The 27,477-nt window shown below is 37.4% G+C and overlaps 1 protein-coding gene across 1 annotated transcript; it reads left to right on the plus strand.

Moving 5' to 3' along the window:
* Positions 1-8,053: 8,053 nt before the first annotated feature.
* nrgna (neurogranin (protein kinase C substrate, RC3) a) lies at positions 8,054-13,546 on the plus strand. The gene is made up of 3 exons (XM_084115716.1): positions 8,054-8,212; positions 11,111-11,257; positions 13,086-13,546. Exons 1-3 carry the CDS (start codon positions 8,198-8,200, stop codon positions 13,104-13,106), a joined length of 183 nt encoding a protein of 60 aa, XP_083971842.1. The 5' UTR covers positions 8,054-8,197; the 3' UTR covers positions 13,107-13,546.
* Positions 13,547-27,477: the final 13,931 nt, after the last annotated feature.

Here is a 27,477-nt window from a genome sequence, read left to right on the forward strand (position 1 = left end):
CGTACCTAGAATTTGGCCCAGCTAACTCTCATGTGATCATGAGACCCCGGCCTGGATACGTGCCCAAGGTTCCTACCAGTCCCTTCCAGGACCAGGTAGTGAACCTGCAAGCGCTGCCTTCTGAGGAAGCAGACCCAGCCCTGGCTTTTTTCTGTCCCGTTCGCGCTCTGCGCCTATACGTGGACATAACGCAAAGCCTCAGGACCTCAGATCAGCTCTTCATCTGTTACGGAGGCCAGCAGAAGGGAAAGTCTGTCTCCAAGCAGAGGATGGCCCACTGCATAGTGGATGCCATCGCCTTGGCTTACGATGCCCAAGGCGTCCCCTGCCTGCCCGGGTTAAGAGCCCACTCCACTAGGAGTGTCGCTTCTTCTTGGGCACTGGCACACGGCGCCTCGCTGACAGACATCTGTAGAGCTGCAGGCTGGGCGACACCTAACATGTTCGCTAGGTTTTATAGCCTACGTGTTGAGCCGGTTTCTTCCTGTGTGCTCGCTTCAACCAGCCGGTAACACTGCTCTAGTGTCGGCTTGCTGTGCCACGGTGGATACGTGCGCCATTTGCTCCAGTTGAGTTCCCCTTTAGCCGAACCCTGTTGAGTTCCTCCACACCCCTTCGGCATTGAAAGTGGCGGAGCATCCGATGCTAGGCCTACCACTCGTATTCACTGGTGGAACTTGTGCTAGGCTGGGTCCATATGTTGCACTGGTGGAACTTGTGCTAGGCTGGGTCCATATGTTGCGATCCCTACGGCGATCCCATATGCATCCTCAATAAACAAGCTACAGTTAGTCCAAAATGCAGCTGCTAGAGTTCTTACTAGGTCAAGAAAATATGATCATATAACACCAATTCTATCATCTCTACACTGGTTACCTATTAAGTTCCGTATCAATTACAAAGTATTACTACTGACCTATAAAGCCCTAAATGGTTTAGCTCCTGGGTATTTAACGGAACTTCTATCGCCCTACAATCCATCGCGCTCTTTAAGATCACTAAATTCGAGGCTTCTGGTCATTCCTAGGATATCTAAGTCCACTAAAGGAGGGAGGGCGTTTTCACATTTAGCTCCTAAAATCTGGAATGGCCTTCCTGATATTGTTCGAGACTCGCTGTCCCAGTTTAAAATTAGATTAAAGACGCATCTCTTTAGCCAAGCATTCACATAATACTTACCTTTTATACTACAGTTGAATCAGATCGAATGCATTAATATTATGAACAGCAGCTATGCTAATTATTTCCCATCTGCTTTTCTGTTGTTATCTCGGGACGCTAGTCCAGTTCCAGTTTGTATCCAGCCTCTCATGGAAACTTCAGATGCCCCAACACCCGTGAAGAGACGACTCGACGCCTGTGAAGAGACGACTCAACGCTGGCGATATGTTATGCCCTAAATTAATACATGATTAACTAACTGTATTTTTCTATGTACATTTCTGAAACGCACTTTCTGTAAAGCTGCTTTTTAAACAATATGTATTGTGAAAAGCGCTATACAAATAAATTTGAATTGAATTGAATTGAATATGTGTATTCTTCCACGGTATGGCTCCCTGCGGCGAGCCTGTGTTTTCCCTTGGAAGAGCCTGCTCTGCCGTCACTGACCGGTTGCGTCTCCCCCCTGTTATCGGCTGGAGCCAACTCAGTGACATTCCATATGTTGTACTGCCCGATAATTTGCTCAGTCCATATGTGTTATCCTCCACTTGTTACCTCCCTACGGGCAGGATGTGGCTTCCGCAGTGTATACCTTCAAACGAAAGGTTAACGCTTTCCCAGTGGTCTTGTGGAACAGCAGTGACTTTCCTGGCCTAAGCCCTGTCCTATCTCCGCCTCAATATGCGGGAGGATCAGGTGGCTTTTGTCTAGGCACTGGAAGGTGGCAGCACTAGTGGCGTTTTAATAGGGATCCCAATCAGTCGACACGTCGACTACGTAGAACGTGAGCGACTGAAAGGGAACATCTCGGTTACGTAGGAGGGAACGGAGGGAACGGAGACGTAGTCCCATCACCACTTTTGCTGGACCACCGCTGACTCCGGGCTCTGTTCGGCTCCTCAGCGAAACCCAAGAGGTGTGTGTATCCGCTTCCGTGTTTATACCCGCGCTGCGGGGCAGAGCGCAAGATGCAATTCACGCACATCAATGTACATTGGCTCGTTTTAACAATACTCGAAGATGACAGGCTCCCTAAGCGTGATCCCAATCAGTCGACACGTCGACTACGTCTCCGTTCCCTCCTTCAGGGAACGAGGGTTACATACGTAACCGAGACGTTTTGTATACTGCTGACTCGAGAATGGTTTATTGTAAACAAAAGCAGACGTTTTGGCCAGCATTTCGTTGGTCAGAGGAGAACCGAGCCTGGTCCCCCCACCCCCCACACGTTGATGCATTATTTTCCTGATTTGAAACAATCTGTATTGTAAATAAAGCTGACTTGACTTGACTGAAAAGAACCTGAAAAATAGCGATTTGTTTACAAACAGGTATTAACACTTATACTTTGATATTCATTGGAAACAGCATCCTTGGTTAGGCCACAACCTGCACCAGCATGATGAATATATACAGGAAATCTTTTCATTTTGTTTGGGCAGATGTTTGCACATCTGTGTATCAATGTATCCTTCTATGCATAATTTATTTTCCCATCATTGGTGTTTGTCAAATACAGTCTGATTGTCCCTGCTCTATTGTGTTGTGTAATGAGTGAAATCATAGTGAAATTGTAGTCTCCAGAAGAGAAAATGCTGGAGCACAATCTGAAAATAATGAGAGTCAGCAGTACAGTCTATGACAGAAATGACTGTCTGTGTTTTTGAAAATATGTACAAATAGCAAAAGGGTCTGTATGTGTGCCCCAAAGTGAGAAATATAATGTGTTCATGTCATGTGTTTTCAAACTATAGAAGACATTTACTTTATATCTGATAGGCAGTTTTTTAATGATAAAACCCCCTAAAATGAATGAGGTAATTTAATATCTTGTATCATTTTGGGCACCACAGTCACATTGTTATCCCTTTTGGAAGAACCCTGTATCAAATTATACAACATAGAAACGTCCATGTAAGGGCAGGCTTCAGAAAACAAAAGTGACTCCAATTTTAAGACAGTTTAGAGCTAGAGAGTAAAAAGCTGAAAATAATTTTTTTTTTAAATTAACTGAAAAAGATTTTATTTTAAACATTTTAAAAAGATGACATTCTTTATGAGTCATTGAAGTAGATAATGAAAATGCCTTCCCAAACACTGAGATTATTGCTACTCTACTTCATTCTAAAAGGTAGGTCTATTAGACATCTGTGTATTATACACATACAGTATAATTGCTCTGTTATTTATTTATTTTTATTAGAAAACTTTCTTTCTATGCACACTTTTATTTTTATATATATATATATATATATATATATATATATATATATCTTTTTTTTATTTTTTTATTACGAATCTCATTGAATATGTGGGCTTATCTGTTCCCAATAAGCCACAGTCACCGCCATAAAGCTCTGGTCTCCACTCGGATGGATGATTAAAATGCCGTGTCAGTATGAATATGAGACTCAAGGAAGTATCCAGCAGCTGTCCCTGCAGTGGAGAAGCCCCAGGAACCAGCTCCTCTGCCACCTGATCAAGCACAAAAAGTACAGCAACTGCACAGCTGGATACTCAGTGCACTACAACCCAGGGAATATTACTCTCATCATCGCTGAGGTGAGACAGGAGGATTTTGGGAGGCATGTGTGTTCTGTGAGCAAGCTTCACGAATTTTCAGACGTCAGCATTGAATTAAGCCAAAAGGAAGGTGAGGATGGTGCATTAAATGAGGAAATTCACACTAATATCTTTTCATTAAAAAGTTATGTCAGATGCATGAATGCATGTACTGCATCAAGTTCTGTACTAACTCACAACTTGAAATCTTGTAATATGTTTAGATCTCTCTGGTGAATTACCAAAAGGCAAGGTAGATCAGTCAGGTACTGTATGTAATTGTACTCAGTTTATTGATCAGAGGACATTCATAAAATATCATGGATACAGTTTTTATGATGATTTTAGATTATTGATTGAGTGCCTAACTCTTTTACCCACAGGTTCTGCAAAGGATCATTTCTTCCTTCTTGGCTGCAGTATTTTTGTATCCATTTTTGGGTGATAAGACAAGAATAATGATCATTAGTGGTCCCAGACTAATCTTTCACACTAGCAGATGCCATATATTCTGACGTATGGGCTGATTCTGACGTATCTTATACTGTATATCCCAAAAATAAGAAGTCATTGTTTTTTATTGTTATTTTTCATAACAGCACCACTGGATGGCAGTATACTCATGAATATGCCTAAACCCAATTTTAAAGAAATGAGGTATGAAGTACTTGATGATTGATGTTTAAATAACATTAATTAACTTTTTTGTTATTGTTAAAGATACAATAAAAGTGCAAAATTAAGAATAAAAATATCGACATATTAATCCACATGAAATTTAACGTATAAGTTGAAAAAATATATTTTTTTCATTTTTTTCTCTGTAACTGGTTATGTACAAACATTTGACCCTGCATAACTCAAAATATGGGTAAAACAACTGAAAAATCATATTCATATTAACGTTAGCCCTATTTTATGGACTACAGTGTATTTTTTTTATTTATTTTTTAGATCAGCGTGGGTATAAAATGCGTATTTCAGTTCTTTCAGACAAAACTAGAAAAAAATCACTGTGCTTTGCACATCATTTCTGTCACTAATTCAAAATGCACAGTGTGTTTATGCATGTGCGTGTTGATAGTGGGGATGTGCAATGTCAAATCAGCATGTCAGATAATTGACAAAATAAATACAACAACACAAAGGTTTTAAAATACAGAGTGACATGTTGTTTACCAAGTTATTTGCCTTGTTATTCCTTGATTGATGCTTCTTTAATCAAAATGAATCTAGGATGTGATGAAATGACACTTGAATGAGCATTCATTTAGCATTAAACATTCAGCATTCATCTTTACAGACAGATTGGCTTGTATCCAATATATGGGCCTGTGACATGAGCTCACATGAAAAAGTGTCAGTATATAAACATGGCTGTATGTGTGCCTGAAGGATTCTGGCTTGACATGCCTGCCACCTTCTCAAAGACAAATCAGCCTTAAAGCATTTAATGCTTGACTTGCTATTTTAGTCATACAATGTATTTAAAGGACACAAATAGCTGGAAACAATGACAGTTATGTACATGTTAATACATAAAGATGCTATGGTAACAAATAAGTTCATGTTTTCATTGTTACAAATGCATTGTGGCAAAATATAATAAGTTATTAAGTATCTTGAATTATATATTAAATATTTAAAAACGTATAAAAGAGGAAGCGTGCTTGTATAAGAAAAAATATGACTCTCATTTAATCAAAGTGCACCAGAGGTTGTACAAGTGTAACTAAAATTAAGCACGCAATTTGAGAGTCTGCATGCATAAGACATCAGCTTTATTCATTTTAACCTGTCAGCATAGAATAACATATTAGGCTGCGACCTACAGATTAAGGCTAGTATAAATGTTTTAACTGTGGTGGTGCCATGGCACACTGATGATTCACATGCTGTTCTTTTGAATTTTCTATTCATCAAAGAATCCTGCAAAATGTATTACTTTCTACAACAATACTGTTTTCAACAATGATAAGAAATGTTTCTTGAGCAGCAAATCAGCATATTAGAATGATTTACTGAAGGATCTTGTGACACTGAAGATTGGTGTAATGATGCTGAAAATTCAGCTTTGCCATCACAGGGTTAAAAAATATATATTTACAAAACAAAACAAAAAAGGTAAGAAAGTATCATTTCACATCAGATTTATAATATGATTTGCGCTCATGCTAGTGGATGTTGAATGACAGAACTGGTAACATCTGAATCATCAGGTTATTTCGTTCAATTTGTTATATAACATATATTGTACACAAGCTGTTCATTTACATCAAAACACAACTATCTCATTTGACCAGACTGTGAGGGTTTTAACACTTTCCACTTTATCTGCTGGATCCACAACGGGTGCACAGAATAGGAAAGTGTATACAGTATACAGTAGGCTTGATTTCACACAACTGTGAGGGTGACTAACACACACCCACACTGTCTGTTGTGTTTTTAGAGTTGTTGGCTTATGATTTATATATTTGTTTTCAAATTGAATATGCTCTTTCATTAAAATGTTTCATAATTGTTTCTCCTTTTTAAAGTAAAATGTTTAAAATGTATAAAACATCTTTTAAAATGTTTTGCATTGTTTTTTCAACCCATCTTGTAGTGTTAAAGGTTGTACACTTTTGTACATTTATTTACAAAGTTTAGGGATAAGTTGTAGATTCCCTTGTAAAAAAAAGAAAGGCTACACTTTTGCATTTAAAAAAAAAAGAGTAGCTACTTATTAAAGAAACAATACTGAACTTACACTGAACTTAATGTATTGTTTTCAGACACATGTGCATGTTATTTACAATTAAATGAAAATGTATTATAGTTTAAATTTATACTAAATGCAATTACATGTATTTGAACTTAAGAGGGCTTTTTGGCCCAATTAAAAAGGTAGGACTTATACATCGCTATATGTATTCTAGTAGAATACGTCTTTATATTTAATTTCAATAATTAAGTCTATTGTCTTCGATATTAGTGTACTGCTGAATATACTGACAAGTATTTCTGGTAATATACTATGACTGTATGTCATGTATTTCGGTATATTTGTAATTACTTTTGAAATGATGGAGTTGAAATGTAGTACATTTAAAAAATATTAACTTAAAATGTAAGAACAAATAACACACTACAGTTAAAATTATAACCACGTACGTTGGTAACACTTTACAGTAATGTTTCATATGTTTATATTAGATCATGTATTAACTAACATTAACTAACCATGAGCAATACATATTTTACTGTGTTTGTTAATCTTTGTTAACTTTAGTTAATAAAAATACAGTTGTTCATTGTTTGTTCACGTTAGTTCACAGCGCATTAACTAATGTTAACAAATACAACTTTTGATTTTAATAACGTATTAGGAAATAACAAAGATTAATAAATGCTGTAGAAGTGCAGTTCATTATTAGTTCATGTTAACTAATGCAGTTAACTAATAATAAAACCTTATTGTTATGTGTTACCAGTACGTTAGATGTGCTTTGTTTAGGTGTGTTAAGAAACATGAAAGTATACTCTTTTTAAGCAGGCCAACACATTTAAGTGACCTTTTATGACTTAAAAAAACAAACAAGATAAATATGGATTAGGCTGTTTCACTTTATTTTGATGGTCCCTTTAACACATTCTGTTAACTAATGTTGCACCCACATCTATACTAACTCTCATTAGACTGTTAGTAGAATATTAGCCTAGAGTGGTAGGGTTAGGGTTAGAATAAGTTGACATTTTCTTGCAAAGTTACTTATAGTTAGGAGAATGTCTGTTGGGGGACCATCATAATAAACAGGAAGCATTAGGCAAACAGTCTAATACGCTAATGAGATTTAGTTGACATGTAGTTGCAAAGTTACTTATATTCACCAGAGGGACAGAAGTTCAAAAGGGACTATCTAAATAAGGTTATAGGATGGGAACATTTGTGACACATAGTCTACTGAAGAAAAAAAAAACTGTTATGGACGTTATAAAGCAAAATGTGTTCATTATAATATTTCCCACGTCTTGCAACAAAATAAGTTAAACAAAATGACAAATCTTGTCAAGGCTTCTTAAACTGGTTGCTTACTGGTTTAGGCAGAACCTACGTTCTTTTTAAGAGTAAAAAACAACAACATCGAAATCAAGTTTATAGAATGTTTTCACTTTCTATTGTACGTGTTATATATATAAATACGTAGGCTACAATAAAAAGTGAAAACTGTAAAAAATATTTAATCTATAACAATCAAATATAAAAGCCCAGATGAAGAAAGGCGATAAATGGTTGCGTGTGATGGGGAATATCACGCGTTCTGATTGGTCCATTCAGCTGATCATCATCTACAGACTGTCAGAGCACATACAGAGAGCTCAACACACTGAAAGAGAGAGAGACCACATCTTTACCGATATATTCTTCAATCATAGTTTAACTGGACAACAAATCTCAAACTACTCAAACCTGTCATCTCAAATCGCTATGGACTGTCGAAACGTAAGTGTAGTCCGTGTTTATGTTTGTACAGCTTAAAAAAAAACTTATGAATTATGCATTTCTAAGATATTTTCAACATTTATGATTTCTCCACAGTTAAGGTAAAATTGAACTGTAAATGTCGTGAGTTGATACATAATCCAGCATGAACTATACCAACTTGGTTGAGTTAATATTTTAGGATTTGCTTGACTCCAATTACTTTAAAATATTACATTTGAAAATGAATTAAAAATCTGCATTATGATTACAGTCTGATTAATTCGCTTAAACCAACCATTATCTAAGTGACTATTGACAACAGCATGATTTAACAGAGAGCCTGCTGTAGGTGGGTAGGAGTATTTTAAAAATGTTTCAGTGGTATCAATGTCCTGGCAGAGGAAGCACCACTAATAGCCTATGAATATTTGAGGAATATTAAAACAGTTTTAAAGTTTAAGGCAACATTGATGACTGGTCATGTTTTTGTTTTAAATCTGTTCATATATTCACAGTACAGAGAATGACACTTATCAGGCTATTCACTGTATGAAAGGACTTAAATGTGGTTATGTGTGTATTATGTGTATGTTAAGGATATGTGCAGTGTATGCAGTTGTTTGTGGCGAGAAGGGTCATTGGTTTGACATCTGGTCTTAGAGCACTTCATTTTTACAAGCTCAAACACTAGTACAGTTCTACTATTTCCACATTACATGTTGATTAAAGTGGTAAATAAGATAGAGACTGAAAGCTGGTTAATGTACAGTTGGTCAAATTGTTCCTTCCCATTTGTTTTATCTCCATGTACAGCAGGAGTACAAGCAGTCTTTGTTACACAAGTCATCTATTGCGTGGGCTTGGAGTTGTGTGTTTGTAGGAGGGTCTAGAACTTTCTAGAAACAGCAATTATCTGTGTATAATTTGGAAGATGTCGCTGTGACTGATGAGACAGATGGTCATGTTCCAAACTGATGGTACTCACAAGTAAAGTTCACACAAGATGTTCCTTGATTGACAATTGGTCTCAGGATCAGCGCCCATCATGCTTGAGAAAGCTCTGTTGTGAGGAACATTTTTAGAAGTCAGATAAATGTAGTTATTGCTTATCTTTGGTATTGCACATTTAAGAGCATGTAGATAGAAAGTTGTTGTTGTTGTTTGTTTTTTTGAGACATGAAGGGCTTTTTGGGGGCATGATCATGGTGAGCCCTTTGGTCCTTGTTTGTTGTATAATAGATTATTGTTTATCCCTGCATAATAGTGCTGAAACCTCAGAGGAGTATCAAGCTTCCACCCCACTCAGCTGGATATTCACACTGTTAGCCTGTGAAGCTCTGAATGCTTTCAGCTTCAGTCCCTTTACGGTGATGCACCCCCAGCAGGCAGGGAAAATTAGTCGAGCTGTCGGAAACTTGAGGCTCGCGAGGGACCGCTGACAGCTTGTATCCGACTGGATGAGGAGAGTAAAAGAATCAAAGAAATCAAACAGAAAGAATGTGCATTCCCCTAAACATAATGACTTACCTTTGAGATACTGTGTATTTTAAGTATTTGGATTCTGAGAGAAAGATAAAAGATTATAGAGAGAGAAACTTAATTAATGGAATAGTATTAAAGGTATAGTTCACCCAAAAATGAAAATTATGTCATCATATAAGAAGTTACAGAGATATTGATCATATAAGAAATTACAGAGATATTGTGAAGATTCCTAACTGTTTTGATTACCAGTGACTTCCATTATATGGACAAAAAATATCAAATTAACTTATTTTATGTTCCACATGAAGACATGAGTTTTATTTGTTTCATTTTACAGTTGCTGATTCTGTTTTAAATAATATGTAGCAGTATTATCAAAAGATTATATTAGGCTAATTAAATGATGGATAAGCACACTCATCCAGAAATAACTCATACAGGTGCATGAAAACATATTTACCAATATCAAAACCTAAAGCTGGTGCTCTGTCGCTCCCAAAGGAATTGTTTAATGGGACGTTCACCAAAAACTGGGTTGGTGAGAGTGCCATTAAACAATTCCTGTGGGAGCAACAGAATGCTGACTTTAGGTTTTAACATGACTGTAACAATACTTCACCATTAGGCACCCCAGAAAACAACACATTCCACCACAATCTTTAGAAGAACCAACACAATAATTGCAATGTATATTATTTTACATTTTGGTGGAAAAAAAAGTAAAAACAAAAGTAAAAAAGTAAGGCTGAATGTATATGTGATTTTGTCGCTCCTGGGAAATTAAGGCAGATCGAAATCCTAATCAATCTTAAATTATCTTCATATATACAATATATATATATATATATATATATATATATATATATATATATATATATATAAATTCATACAATTTCACCTGCTTACAGTTGCCCTGACAGTTAGGTTTAGGGATGAACAGGTTAGGTTTAGGGTTACTTTTTTTCTAAAAATTTCAAATCACATTGTACTAATTCATACAATTAGTACCACCTTGTAAAATAGCTACATTTTCTTGTGAGATCGGGTTGGAAGAACCTCTAAGCACCTTCCGAATATCCTATTGTGTATTCAAGATTAATATAACTTCAATATATACTTATAGGCTACCTCAAAGCTTTTCCATTATAATGGGGTTAATAGAGGAACCGCTGATGTAGAATCACTGAACCTCTTTAAGGTTTTTGCTGAAGCTTATTGGGATCCTTATGTAAATTACTCAGATAACTGATTTGCAATCTGCAGTCATTTTACACTTAGTGTTCTTGATACAGATTGGTCTTATGGGGTATTACAAAGTGTGAAAGTTTGTTGACACTCTAGTGTAAATCTTGACAAGGATCTGTAACTGTTCTTCTGCCATGTACTGTAGTCTTAGCTAAAATGGCTGACTGTATTTTATCTGAACTGCAGGAAGGATGCACTCAGCCGCAAGATGAGGACATCATGGACATTCCCCTTGATGACCCAGCTGCAAACAAAGCTGCTGCTAAGATTCAAGCTGGTTTTCGAGGTCACATGACCAGGAAGAAAATGAAGGATGACAAGCCTAGAGAGGAGGTAAGCAGCATGGGCAGTACATCAAAATACATTTGCCAAGGGTGACTTTACTAAAACCACAACAAAAAGACTATACAAAGTACCACACAAAGTACTCATTTACTAAATTAAATATTTTACATATTATATAAATTTCTTTGAATTACAGATTAGATTCAGTGCCTGGTTACATCTGTAAATTACACATAATAAAATATTCTTAAATCACTACTAATCTTTTTTATGTATCTTTATGATTGGTCTGCTTTGCATTATAGCCACATTACCACCTTGGGTACGCATTAATTTTCAATACCTCAATGGCCCATCATCAATTTTTTCATTTATAACATGGTTACCACATGAAAGGAAAACTTGTTTCAGCCACTGAAAAAAAAAAAAAAAAAGGTAATTGCAACTGACTTTTTTTCTCAGAATTGCGTGATATAAACTCGCAACTGTGAGGTATAGTCACAGCTGCAAAATAAAGTCAGAATTGGGTGATAATAAGTCCCAATTGCAAATTATAAAGTCAGAATTGCGTGAAATTAAGTCTTAAGAAAAAGTCAGAATTTTGAGATATAAACTCGCAATTGCAACTTTATATCTCCCAATTCTGACTTTATAACTGTCAGACGAGGAACAAGACGACAGGGGAAGTTACGGTGAATGCGCCCTTATTTCAGTCGGAGCAAATACACAGGAGTACAAATGATGACGAAGGTAAGTCGAACGCAGTAATAGCTCAGTCCACAATAACAAAACACAATACCAAAACTCCTTTAGGAGATGAAGAAGAAAACACGCTAAGCATGTAGGTCAAGCTCTTAACGGGACAAGACAGTGAGAATGGATAGGGGATGAGTATATATACGGTCATATCACGCAATTCTGACTTCATAATTCGCAATTGCGAGTTTATATCTTGCAAATCTGACTTTGTAACTCACAATTAGGAGTTTATCTCATGCAATTCTGAGAAAAAAGTCAGAATTGCAAGATGTAAGCTCGCAATTGTGAGGGAAAAAAGTCAGAATTGTGAGATATAAACTTTTTATTTTTATTCTGTGGCAGAAACAAGCTTCCATAACATGAACATGTTTATCTCAAGACATCTTTTATGTTTGGTCCCTAAACCTTTTTATGTGTATAAATACGATTTGCACCACTGATTAAATATCTTACTTAGAAACAGAACAAGCCCTACAACAAGTTTAAAAGTGTCCATAAAGAGCATGGCTGACAGAAATACAACTGTAATTTGAACTCGTTAGTGTAATTTCTAAATCCATTAAATGTTGAATGTATATGTGATTTTGTCACTACTGGGAAATTAAGGCAGATCGAAATCCCAATCAGTCTTAAATTATCTTGATCCATCATGTATTGAAAGAACAATAAACATTAAAGGTTCTTTGGAACTATTGTTATCATAAACTCTACACAATCGTTTCTGTCTGGAATCAGTATTTCCCTAGCAGACATCAGTATGGTTAAAATGGTATCCTAGCAATAACGCCTTAATTGCTTGTTGCTAAGCAATAATACAGATGGTACCCATTTAATCTCATGTAAGCACCCTTCTCAGTTGTATTGCCTACGTATGGTAATGCCCCATATGTTTTACATAAAAAAGACAGCTATAGCTACAGAATTTTGACAGAGTTAGACTTTTATGAAATAATTTTGAAAAAGATTAAAATTAAACGATTTTGTCATTTTTTGGTTTGAATCTAGCAAGTCTGTTTTATGCACAGGGACACAATACAGTAATTTGTATATGTCAGTTTTTCATAACCATCTTTCAGGAGTTTTGTGCAAAACAAAAACAATTTGTCATCTATTTCAGAAACAACGAGAGCAGAAGTAGCTAAGAGGAGCACCATCACCACCGCCCGATAGCACATCACTGCAATAACCAGAGCTCTTTTGTTTAAAAAGAACCCTTCAGTGTAGGATATGAAAGCATCAACGTCCAAACTACATGCAGATTTTGCCACCTGACTAGCAGACTCTTTCACACGTTCCTCTTCTTCCTTTAGCATTTGAGTGGCTGTTTCTGACTTGAAACAGTTTCACAGCATGACATTATATATTCAATTCATTTTAAGATAGAAATTTGTTTGTGATCTGTCAGCTTTCAACTCTTAAGAGTTTTTCTTGTTGCTTCAAGCAAGGCTAAATTTGTTTGAAGTTGTGCTTTACTTCTTTGGCTGTACTGAATCTTACAATACATTTACTAAACGTCAATGTTTTTTTCTAGCATAAATTTTGTTTATGCCTGTTTAATAAAGCAAATTAAGTTCCACATACTGGCTCTCTGTGTTCACTTATTGTTATATATGCCTTATTATTGGCATTTCTGTTTTGAGGGTGATAAAAATGTGGTACCACTTTATATTAGGTGTCTTTATACTTACATTTTAAAAAAATAGTTTGATGCAATGTACTTATTGTGCTCATTTTATTGGTGCAATGTACTTATTGTGCTCATTTTGTATTGCAAAACACTTTTGCTGATATTGTGGTGGGATACTGGTAAGGTTAGGGACAGGTGTCGGGGTGTGTGTAGGTTTAAAGGTGGGTTAAGGGAAGTGTCAACAATGTAATTATACATGTAATTACAGAAATTAATTACAGCTGTAATTACATGCAGGCATGGCTTGACATTAAAACCCGCCAACCCGCCAAATGCGGGTGGATTGCATCAGTGGTGTGTAACGCAATCCCTCCTACTAGCACTTCAATTTTATAATATATTAATTTTTAAATTGTAGTCTTTTAAAAAGGCATCTGAAATAATAAACTAAGTGCAATGTAGTGTTGTCAAAAATATTAATTTTTCGCACGCATATTGATACTGAAATATCTGAACCGCTTCCGATACAAATTTTCCGCAGAATATACACGATACCAGCTGCGCTTTTCTCTCATCTCTCCAACAGCGAGTTGACTCACAAACCCGTTTCATTTGCTCTGGATAAATATTGTTGGTGTTACAGGGCTTGAATTTCGGCGTGGGATTGCATGTATTACGCATAATTTTACTCATTCCCACAGATTTTGTGCGCCTCATTTAATTGCGCGCACATAAAGCAGTCTCTCAGTACTCAATTTAGTTATTTTTTGCTGCTTATTGCGTTTGAATTTTTAAAATGAATATACAATGTAAAACATGCATGTACACAATAAATGCATTGTATCAAATGTAATTATTAGAATAGAATAGAATAGAATAGAATAGAATATACTTTATTGTCCCCTAGGGGAAATTTGTCATGGACTCAAAAGTGCGTAGTGCATAGAAGCAGCTGCCATTACAGACAATAAATACACATTAAAAAATACAAATAACAGCTGAAAAAAAAAACGTACACATAGGTTACATACACACACAAAAAAAAAAATACAGAGCACCGAGTTATTGCACACTTCTCAGGCCTATCTATTACAGTACAAATCTATTTAAAATTTTGATTTCGAATTTTGATGGAGACTGGTACGAAGGAGTATTTAAAACGGTTCAATTTAGTTTTAGGGATTCTGTACCTTCTGACAGAAGGCAAGAGCTCATATTCCGTTTGAAGGATGTGGGACGGGTCCAACAATACTCTCCGCGCCTGCCTAAGTACAGATTGCTCATAGATGGACTGAAGGGAGAGCTTTTCAGTCCTCCCCATCACCTTCATAGCAGTCTGTACCAGGCGCTGCAACTTTGACTTGACTGTGGAGAAATTGCCAAACCACGCCGTTATCCCATACCTGATAATACTCTCCATCACTGCCTGATAAAATAAAAACATGATGTTCTGGCTGACACCAAACACTCTTAGTCTGCGTAAAAACAATTTAAATGTCAGTATAGTAATTAAAGCCTCTTAATGGGTCCAAAAATGTTAATTGCCGCTGATGGAAAATAACTGCTTAGATATGTTTTTAATTAATCAAGAGATATGGTTTACATCACAAATATGCAAGCTGTGCAATAGACAAGTCAAGTCAAGTCATCTTCTTTTATATAGCAGTTTTAACAATGTAGATTGTTCCAAAGCGGCTTTACATTGATAATAGGAAATTAAAGTAACAGAGATTGTTTTGGCTTTGTAGCAGCTCTAGAATAAAGTTATTGTCCAGCTAAAGTTAGTTTTGATTGATTCACTTCCGTCGCAACGATCATTAGTTATTAACTTAGGGGTTAATATTAACTTATTAACTTACTGGTTTACAATTCAGGACTGCGTTGTTGTCGTGTCCAGGCGCAGGTCCTTCATCAGATCTGGATACGGCCTGGATCCGGCGGACTGCGGTAAACCTCGGGATAAACAGAGAGACTAATATTAGCGTAGACGCCATTCTTCTTATGATGTAACGAGTACATCAGGATTTATGGGAAGTGTTCCCGGTTCCGGCTGACCTAATCTATGCAGGCTGCATAGAATTATAAAAGTCTATAATGTGTTATGTGAATGCTAGGTCAAAGAGATGCGTTCTTAGTCTAGCTTTGAACTGACAGAGTGTGTCTGCTTCCCGGACAATGTTAGGAAGACTGTTCCAAAGTTTTGGTGCTAAATAGGAAAAGGATCTACCACCAGCAGTCGATTTTGATATTCTAGGTATTATTAACTGGTCAGAATTTTGAGATCACAATAGACGTGAAGGACTATAATATGTTAAGACCTCGCTCAAGTACTGCGGAGCTAAACCATTTAGTGCTTTGTAAGTAATCAGCAATATTTTAAAATTAATACGATGTTTAATAGGGAGCCAATGCAGTGTTGACAGAACTGGGCTAATATGGTCATACTTCCTGGTTCTGGTAAGAACTCGAGCTGCTGCGTTTTGGACCAGCTGTAGTTTGTTTATTAAGCGTGCAGGGCAACCACCCATAATAGCATTACAATAATCTAGCCTTCATGTCATGAACGCATGAACTAATTGTTCCGCATTTGTCAATGAGAGCATATGACGTAATTTAGATATATTTTTAAGATGGAAGAATGCAGTACAGATACTAGACACGTGACTTTCAAATGAAAGGTTGTTTGGTATCAAAGAGCACACCCAGGTTCCTAACTGACGACGAAGACTTGACAGAGTAGCCATCAAGTGTTAGACAGTATTCTAGGTTATTACGTGAGGAAGTTTTTTGTCCAATAATTAGAATCTCTGTTTTTTCAATAGACAGAGAATATTGTTTGTATTTCCAGACAGCTTGTGTCAGAGCCATATAATTCAGTGAAGTATTCCCAAAGCTTAATCAATCTTTCAAACAGTGAGACTGTAGCCTTCAAATAGCACAGATGCTCATTAAAAATGGATTTGCTCAAAAGCACTCCTTGCGTGCTGTCCTGCATGTGCAAATCTTTTTGGTGCATTTGTTTTTCTGTACCTGTCTGTTTGTATCACATCATCTGTTGGTAAAATACATAATTTTTTACCTCGTGTTCTTGTAGCGCAACTAGTAGCGCATGCCCCATGGCATTAGCGATGCTAAGGTCACATACAGATAAAATGTATAGCGCAGATGCGCTGTAAGTCACTTTGGATAAAAGCATCTGCCAGATGCATATAGATAAATGTAATGCAAATGCCACTGGGAAGCATTCTTGACCTTATTGCTCAATGTTTTAAACAAGGAGGTCTATAATACCTGTAGAAAGCTCTGTTGTCATTCCCATTCATTTCAATGGCAGGTGTTTGGAAACCACAGAAGTACACAATTTGAAATGCGCCATCTTTAAAAGACTTTAAAAATTGTTATTTTGCCAAGAAAGACATGTTCCTGAATCAACTTATTTTGAACATTCAAACATTCCAGTCCGAAAACCCTACCCGTAAGTGATCCCAAAATTAGAGGGAAATGATAGGTGAATAACACTGATGCAGAAGCAGCTAAACCTGGTTATAAGCTTAAACTTGACGTAAACTGATAAACTGCTAACTTGTCTCTCAAATCTGATTGGAATGTTGTTCCAGGATCAACAAAAATGTTGATCCAGGAACATGTTGTACTTGGTGAAATCACATTCACTTTGTTTTTTAGTGTGAGCACACAACTCACATTATTTATGCTACAAAATAGCAAACAATGGGGTGCTGCAGTGATGACATTTTTTTACGATGAATTTAAAGGCCAACCAGGAAGTTAGCATCACCGTGGTTCCCTTGACAAAAACCCAATAGGATTTTCCATTGGCTTTTGAGTTGTTTCAGAAAATAAGCTCTGTAACCAACAAAAGTGTATGATTCGTACAACTTTTGTTCTTCATGATAACCTTCACAAATAAACACAACGTTTATGAATTTTGAAGCATACATACAATTGGCAGAAGTAAAAAGCTAAACATAGGCTATAAATTAAGTACAGCACGAACGCACTTCAGAGTTCCCAACATTAAGCTTCCGACAGCTCTTTCAGTCTTTATTTAAAAGACTTTTACTCTGAAAGAATAGATTAGAATAGTTTACAAATAGAGAGTGATTATAAATATAATGAGTCTGTCATCACTAGTGGGGGGGAAAGAGGGACTGTGTACAGGGGTCCTAGAGGCTTTGGAGGGCCCATTATGACCTCCCCTGAGGGCCCCCACAATTTCTACTGAGGGAGCACAATTCAGCCACTGAACGGTTTACCAATTCGGCTTGATAACATTTAATGTTTTCTGCCAATTATTGTAATTCCAACATGTACCAGCAGAGGCTAACTAGAACATGCTAATAAGCCAAACCCTTTTTGGTTTTTAACATGCCTTGGTCAAACAGATTTTACCAGTGGGTTATTTATCTGACATCCCATTCTTCCCACAGAGTGCTCTTTGTTGGCAGTGAAAGAGTTCCTCTAGAACTCATGTTTTAATTACAGTACACAACTCACAATGGACAGGGGAAAGTAGAGCGTGCTGTAATTATCTCTTCCTGCCCTCTCCCCTGACAGAGTTTTTATTACATCTTGGCCTCCTCAATGATATCAAGCAGTTAAAATAGAGCCGTGGCACAAGACTGCTGCAAGCTACAGTGTGCAGTTTGTAAAAGAAAAATTATATGTGGTTAAAAATCAGAGTGCAAAAGTGGATGGAAGTGCACTGCAAAAAGTGAAAAAGCGCTGACGGCAATTTTAAAGTCAGCATGAAACAGAATTTGAGATAGTGTTTTCTTCCTTATTGTGACGGATGTCAGAGTGAAACGGCTTCTTGAACAAAAACAAAATGTAGAAAAAGTGATTTAGGAATGGGGAATTGATTTGATTGTTGGATAATGTAATCTGCTTTTGCTGTGATGTCTTGTGAGTGAAAGGATGTCCTGCCCTCGAGCCAGTAAACCTGTCATCAGAGAAGAGATGTCACTATACAAGAGAGAGGAGAAGTTATGTTGATTAAAGATTACGAGGCACATGAATTAAAATTATAATGTGCTGCACAGATGAATTGTTTATAATAAACACTGTAATATGCCATAAAATAAAAAAAATTGTCCATTTTGATTTCATGATGACTGTTACGAACTCCCCTGTCTAGGGTAGAGGAGAAAGAACAGAAGGCGATATATTCTTTATATAGAGAAGACTATTCTCAGAAGGCGAAGCACTTATAAAAGAAGAAAACTTACAAAACACTGAAGTAAATAATGTAAAACAAAATCCACAACATGAGAAAGCTAGGTATTAGAGAAAAACAAAGTAACAGTAACAGAAACTAACTATAAATCTGAGAGACAGAACCAAACAAAAACCAGAATAGCTCAAGTAAAACAAGAAAACTAAAGAAGTCTAAATAAAGGGAAGTTAGTCTAAGGCCTCGTTTACACTGCAGGTCTTGACGCCCAATTCTGATTTGTTGCCTATATCCAATTTGTTTGACCGTCTGTTTACACGTTCTTTCAATTGTTAGCCATATCCGATTCATGTGTTTACACTTGACATACTATCTGAAACATCGCACATGCGAAATATGCTTGATGCTAGCTTTGCAATATATGCGAAGTTTGCCAAACATCACCATGATTTTGAGGCGGAGGAAAAGGGCCATCATTGCAGCCTGCGCATATGCTTCAGTTATTGTGTGCGAGAGAGATCTCAGGACTGGTGGAAACATACAACGCAATCTCATGAAAGTGCGCATCTATACCACTCATTGTATTTCTCGTGCCATTTATACGGCAAAAATAGTTTTTGCATGGATGATACGCACTGTAAACCCCTTGGGTAGGATTAGGGGTGTGGAGTGCGTGCGTATTACACACCATAAAGTGAATATCATATGCATGCGAAAACAGCACATCATATGCACGCAAAAACTAGCATGAGAATAAAATTTGTGCTATAGATATGCACTTATACGGATACGTAGCCTAATGCCTCAGAAAATCCGATCTGCCTGTTTACATGACAGTCGCATTGGCACATATCTGATTTATATCTGATTTATTTCCACATATGAACGAGGCCTGAAACCGATCTCAAAATATCCGAATGCATGCGTTTTTTTCCTGTTTACACTGTCATAGAACACATCCGATCTATGTCACATATGAGCAAAAAAATAAATAAATCAGAATTGGGTCACATTTCACTGACAGTGTAAACGAGGCCTAAGAAAACTGCAAGGATACAAGAAGCTACAGAGAGAGGTCTGGACAATCACACCTGGATATGACACGATACTTGAGAAAGGTCTTGGACAAAACAACGATCCAACAAAGACAAGCAGCAAGGAAGCACAACATAATGGGAGTGGAGCAAACGAGGACCAGGTGAACACAATTAGTGAAGAGGACTAGACAAGGACTAAACGAGGGGGCGTGGTAAGGGGAAACTAGGAGGCAAGACAAGGGAAGCACATGGCTAGGCACGTTTCCATTACAGATTTGCGCAAAACTTTTGCGATTTTTTTCTAAATGTCGACGATTGCGAAATGACGGCGTTTCCATTAACCGATGTTATGCGACTAAAACTTCCTTTTTCCTCTTGCGATAAGTAAAATCATTCCAAAAACAATGGCAACGGACGTTGGTAGGTTTATGTACTATATCCCAGCCACTGCACTAGCCATTATTATTAATCGAAGGAGATGTATGTGTGTTTTCCAAGCATTAATGGTAAGAAACGACCCTTATTATACTTGTGAGCGGCACATATGAGGTGTTTCTGGGTGTTTCTCCCTCATATCTGCTTCGAGGTCTTGATTGTGGCATTTATTTGAGGTTTAGAATCCATTATTCCTGTAATTATTTTGTCTTATATGAATTTAATAAAGAACTTTGTCTCGTATTCTGTCCAAACATACCGCATCATCTACGTCAGGTGACCTGTAAATGCACAAAAACTGTTTCCATTGCAGTTTTGCGAAATATCTCTTTTTCGAATTGCCTGAAAAACCACCTCATGTGAGCGTAAAAACTTTTTTGCAATAAATGGGAGTTTTTGCAAAATTTACATGTTTCCATTGGGCGTATTTTCAATTCGCAATTTCAATTTGCGCAATTTGAAGGGTAATGGAAACGTGGCTAAAGACAAAGCCATGTGCTCAAGCACAAAACTAACATGGAAACATTAAACAAAGATACAAGAGACAAACCTGCCAAGGCAGAACCCTGACACAACACCTTAACAAGGATACACTTTGACGTAACACCCCCCCATTTAAATTCACAAATACACTGAATTGTAAATAAACCTCATTAACCCACAGGACTATAATCAAATCAAGTCACATTTATTTATATAGCGCTTTTTACAATACAGATTGTTTCATAGCAGCTTGTTTCATTCAGCCAATGAATGAACAGTGTACTGTATGATTATGATTCAGGCAGCATTATAGGTCAGAAGTCAGGTTTGGAACAATCAGAATATTATCCAGTTCCATCTGGTTTAAGATCAGAGTCATCACACCGGGATGGAGACGGGTTTGTTGAGGATCAGTGCTGATGGCTGTCGTGTCGATGAGGCCTTCGATGAGAGTCTAGTTGACACAATCTCTGCTGACACTTCAGGGATGCGTTGTGGTCGTGTCTAGGTGAAGGTCCTCCATTTGGTCTGGATATGGCCTGGATCTGGCTGACTACAGCCATGCGTTGTGGTCTTGTCTAGGCGCAGGTCCTCCATCTGGTCTGGATACGGCCTGGATCCAGGTGATTACAGTAAACCTCGGAATAAGTAGAAAGACTAACATTAGCGTAGATGCCATTCTTCTTATGATGTAAGAGGAAGTGTTATAGGAAGTGTTCCCGGTTCCGGCTGACCTAATTTATGCAGCCTAATAATCATTTAACTGATTTGAATAATAGGAATGTATAATTTTGCCAGGTTAAAGAGATGTGTTTTTTTGTCTAGATTTAAACTGACAGAGTGTGTCTGCTTCCTGGACAATGTTAGGAAGACTGTTCCAGAGTTTAGGTGCTAAATTAGGAAAAGGATCTACCGCCAACAGTCGATTTTGATATTCTAGGTATTATCAACTGGCCAGAGTTTTGAGATCGCAATAGACGTGAAGGACTATAATGCGTTAAGAGCTCGCTCAAGTACTGGGGAGCTAAACCATTTAGTACTTTGTAAGTAATAAGCAATATTTTAAAAGTTATATAATGTTTAATAGGGAGCCAATGCAGTGTTGACAGAACCGGGCTAATATGGTCTTACTTCCTGGTTCTAGCAAGAACCCTAGCTGATGTGTTTTGGACCAGCTGTAGTTTGTTTAATATGCGTGCAGGGCAACCTCCCATAAGAGCATTACAATAATCTAGCCTTGAGGTCATGAACGCATGAACTAACTGTTCCGCATTTTTCATTGAAAGCATGTCGTAATTTAGATATATTTTTAAGATGGAAGAATGCAGTTTTACAGATGCTAGAAACGTGGCTTTCAAATGAAAGATCGGTATCAAAGAGCACACCCAGGTTCCTAACCGACGACGAAGACTTGACAGAGCAGCCATCAATTGTTAGACAGTTTTCTAGGTTAGTACATGCAGAGGTTTTTGGTCCAATCATTAGAAACTGTTTTTCAGAATTAAGTAATAGGAAATTACTAGTCATCCAAATTTTTATATCAGCTATGCATTCTGTTAATTTCTTGAATTGGCAAGTTTCGTTGGGCGTGAAGAGATATAGAGCTGAGTATAATCGGCATAACAGTGAAAACTAATCCCATGCTTCCAAATGATATCTCCCAAGTGTAGCATGTACAGAGTGAACAGCAACGGTCCTAGTACTGAGCCTTGTGGTACTCCAAACTGAACTTGTGTTCGATAAGACATTTCTTCATTTACTGCTACAAACTGATAATGGTCAGATAAGTATGATTTAAACCATGCTAATGCAATTCTACTAATGCCAACATCATTTTCAAGTCTATTTAAAAGAATGTTGTGGTCAGTGGTATCAAATGCAGCACTAAGATCAAGTAACACTAATAGAGAGATTCAACCACGATCGGATAAGAGCAAATCATTTGTAACTCTAATGAGAGCTGTCTCAGTACTATGGTACGGTCTAAATCCTGACTGAAAATACTCGCAGATACCATTTCTTTCTAAAAAGGAACATAGTTGTTACTACTTTCTAGTATCTATGACAAAAAGGGTAGATTTGAGATTGGCCTGTAATTGACTAATTCTCTAGGATCAAGTTGCTTTTTTTAATAAGAGGTTTAATAATAGCCAGCCTAAAAGATTTCGGTACATTTCCTAGTGACACAGATGAATTAATGATATTAAGAAGAGGATCTATGACCTCTGGAAGCATTTCTTTCAGTAGCTTAGTCGGTATAGGGTCTAACATACATGTTGTTGATTTAGATGATTTAACGAGTTTAGACAATTCTTCCTCTCCTATTTCAACAAATGAATGGAACTTTTCCTCAGGGAGACTACAATGCACTGCCTGATGCAATACTGTAGTAGATGGTTGCATAGTTATAATTTTCTCTCTAATATTATCAATCTTGTAAGTAAAGAAGTTCATAAAGTCATTACTGATATGCTCTTTGGAGACTTCAGAAGTAGAAGCTTTATTTCTTGTTAATTTAACCACTGTGTCAAATAAATACCTAGGGTTGTATTTGTTTTCTTCTAAGAGTCGAAAAATAAGCAGATCTAGCAGTTTTTAAGGCTTTTCTGTAAGCAATCGTGCTCTCTCTCCACAAAATTCGAAAAAAGTCTAGTTTTGTTTTCTTCCAGTTATGCTCCATTTTTCTGGCTGCTCTCTTAAGGGCCCGAGTGTGCTCGTTGTACCACGAGGTTGGACTATTTTCTTTAATCTCCTTTAAGCACAAAGGAGCAACTGTGTCTAAAGTGCTGGAAAAGAAGAGTCAAAAGTTTCTGTCACAATCGAGTGCTTCTAAGCTATCTGGGATGCTGAGGAGATGAAACTGATCAGGAATATTATTAATAAAGCAATCTTTAGTGGCAGAAGTGATAGTTCTAACATTTGTAACACGGAGTCGGCTTTGCAACCTTGGTTAAATGGAGTATACACAAGACTAGATAATGTTCTGAGATGTCATCACTCTGCTACAGAATTTCAACGACATTAACATTGATTACATGTGACAATATTAGATCTAAAGAATGATTATGACAATGACTGGGTCCTGACACACTTGTTGTCTAACTCCAATAGAGTTCAGAATGTCTCTAAATGCCAATCCCAATGCGTGTTTTTTTCCCTCTCTCTCTTATATATATATATATATATATATATATATATATATATATATATATATATATATATATATATATAGCTAGCACAAATGTCAAGCGTGATTTAAGCGTACCTAGTAGTATAGACGAAACCAAAATTTGCTTTTAGCCAAACCCATTTCAAACAAGGTTATCTTATTATATTATTGTTACCTTATAGACTCAAGAATACATCCATTACAGACACGGAAGACACTCTGATATGAATTTACAACATATTTATTTTACCAACCAAACACGTTAGAAGTAAACGTTTTTCCAAATGTTGTTTCTTCTTTGTCTCCCAAAGACGAACGCCGGCTGGCCGGCCGGCCATCAGTCCCTTTCTTTGTGTCAGAATAATGCTGCGAATGGGGCTTGAGGAAGTGACGTCGCCTGCGTCTGCGCAGTGCAAAATAATAATAATAACACGAATAAACAGGACGAAATAACGTTATAACATTTCGTCTCGTCTCGTTTTGGTGGACTCATTTAAAGTAATGTAATTGTCTGGTTTTAGCCAGGTTTCTGTCAGACACAACATGTCTAGGTTATAATCTGTAATCATATCATTAACAATAAGTGCTTTTGATGTAAAGGATCGAATATTCAGCAACCCGAGCTTTATCATTTGTTCATCTGTATTATATCTATTTTTTATTTGTTGAACATCAATAAAATTTTTACCTTTAAATGGGTTTGGCAATTTTTTGTATTTCCTAATTCGGGGAACAGACAGTCTCTATATGATGATATCTAGGTGAAAGAGTCTCTATGCAATGGGATTTATCTGACCTCATTGACGTGAGACAGCTAGCAGATGGTTGGTTTAGCCAGTCTGTCTGCTTCCTGACCTGAGCCCCAATTCATGTTTGAGCTTTAAGACTATGTGCCATATTACTAGAGAGAAGAGCAGCACCATCCCAGGAGGGATGAATACCATCTCTTTTCAACAAATCAGGTCCGCCCCAAAAACGTTTCCAATTGTCTATGAACCCTATATTATTCTGCGGACACCAGTTAGACAGCCAGCCATTGAGTGAGGACAGTCTACTAAGTATCTCATCACTCTGACAAACAGGAAGTGGGCCAGAGCAAACTACAGTGCCTGACATCGTACTTGCGAGTTCACACACCTCTTTAACATTAATTTTAGTGATCTCCGACTGGCGAAGTCGAACATCATTAGTGCTGATATGAATAATAATAATCTTAGAGAATTTACGATTAGCATTAGCCAGCACTTTTAAATTGCTTTGATGTCAGGCGCTCTGGCTCCCAGCAAACATGTGACTATGGTGGCTGGTGTCTCTATTTTCACATTCCGTGTAATAGAATCGCCAATAACTAGGGCACATTCAGCAGGATTCACAGTGGGTGTTTCACTGAGTGGGGAGAATCTATTTGTTATGGTAATCGGAACAGAAGAGCAGTGTTTTGTCCCGTGACTACAGCATCTCACGGTCACTCAGTTGCCCTGCTGCACGGGCTCTACAGCCGGAACCGAACAATGTACAGAGTTCACTAAGCTAGTCGCATCCAAAGCAGTATCTAAAGCCCTTGCATTCATACTATCCTCGATTAAAGTTTGGATGAGTGTCTCTACTTCTGAAAGCTTCTCCGTCAGCCTGACTATCTCCCTACATTTATCACATGTGTAGTCCTCACCGCTGACAGAGAATGCTATACTATACATGTGACATGAAGCGCAAGTGACAATAATAGAAGACATTACTCACCATGTTTGTTGACTGATCCTACTCACCACAGTTGTTTGATGGACTCGTAAAATGTGCGAGACGGCAAGCACTGATGGCAGGTTAACAGGCTAGTGAGATAGTGTGTTGTACTAGCAATAACAATTTAGATAAAAGCTAGCGATGTCAGATTAATGTGATATCAACATATATTAGAAATTGTCTAATATTGCCTGAGTAAGTTCTATTTAGCAATATAAATAACAAGGAATGATAGTAAATAGAGATTCAAAGCAGAAAACTATACGGAGCATACAGACGCAAACCAGCAGCAAGGCAGACAGACTATAGACTCTAGATAAGGCATCTGCTAACACATTCTCAGAGCCTTTTTGATGTTGAATATCTAGGTTGTATTCCTGGATTATTAAAAGACCAGCGCATCAACCGTTGGTTAGCGTTGTACATCCTGGACAAAAATATAAGGGTTGTGGTCAGTATACACAATTACAGGAGTGCTGCTACCACCCACATAAACCTGAAAGTGTTGTAAAGCTAAAGCCTCCTTCTCAATGGTATTATAATGAAGCTGACACTTTGATTTTTTAATTTTTTTTGAGTAGTAGGATACAGGATGATCCACACCTCCAGCATCAGCACCGCTCCGGCCCCCGTAGCACTGGCATCCACCTGTAACTTAAAAGATAGATCGAAATTTGGTGCAGAGAGAATTGGGGCGTTACAAAGAATATCTTTAGCTGCTATAAATGCACACTCACAGTCTGGAGTCCACACAAAACTCTTAGAAGCACTGAGTAGATCAGTCAGGGGAGACACAATGTAAGCAAAACTTCGACAGAACCCTCTATAATAACCGGTCATTCCCAGGAACCGGCGTAACTGACGTTTGTTTGTAGGAGTGGGGAGCTCTAACATGGCAGTAATTTTAGGTTCAATTGGTCGCACTTGTCCCTGACCAACCTTTTTCCCAAGATAGGTTACAACTGCTTTTGTGAATTCACATTTGGTCAAGTTCAAAGTGAAGCCTTTTCCAGGCGTTGGAAAACACACTTATGGGACTTTAGATGTTCTTGCCACCCATCAGAATAGATAACTATGTCATCCAAATATGCTGCACAATTTGGAATGTTAGCCAGTACTTTATAGCCTGGTTAAAACCAGACCATTCTCAGTAGTAACTGAGTTATGGTCTGGCAAAGCTTCATTAATAACTCATTTCCAAAGGGGCGTCACCAACGGACATCGCTCAAATGCCTCTGGGCACAATTGGATAGACCTAAAACCAATCAGAGCGATCGTCAAGTTACACTACGCCATAAAAGTATGTACTCTTTTTGTGAAGAAAAGGTATTTACTTTTGAATGTGTAGCAAAAAAGTAGGCAAGCTTTGGGACATACTACTTCGTCATCTTTATCGGACGGATCTGTCGCATGCATCCTGTCACGTAAAATGCCCAGTCAATCATCTTGTCACAGTTAAAATCCTCTATTAAATATAATTTAATTTCCTACCGTTTCGGAGAGAAATGTAGTAGCACGTTCATCTGCCAGTGGGTCTTTCATGGAGACTGTCCTCATGTGTTTGCAATTTGAATATAATAATGCATTTAAAAGTTGGTGCGCTTCACCAACGGACGTCGCTCAAATGCCTCTGGGTGCAATTGGATAGACCTAAAACTAATCAGAGTGATCGTCATTGTGTAAAGCCCACCTCAACGTTTCTGATTGGTGCTGCGATTTCGACGGATTAGAAATGGGCTTGAATGAGCTCTTTGCCAGACTACTTGCAGAGCAAATCTAAATTTGCCGGAAGTTGTCTGGGTTTTCCCAGGCTAAGTACTTTATGCA

The sequence above is a fragment of the Abramis brama genome, assembly GCF_963993115.1.
Source record: "Abramis brama genome assembly, chromosome: 5".
NCBI classification, from domain to species: Eukaryota; Metazoa; Chordata; class Actinopteri; order Cypriniformes; family Leuciscidae; genus Abramis; species Abramis brama.

Coding starts and splice junctions, on each gene's coding strand:
- nrgna (XM_084115716.1), top strand. Junction 11,258..13,085: donor ATGACAAGCCTAGAGAGGAG/GTAAGCAGCATG, acceptor CATCTATTTCAG/AAACAACGAGAGCAGAAGTA.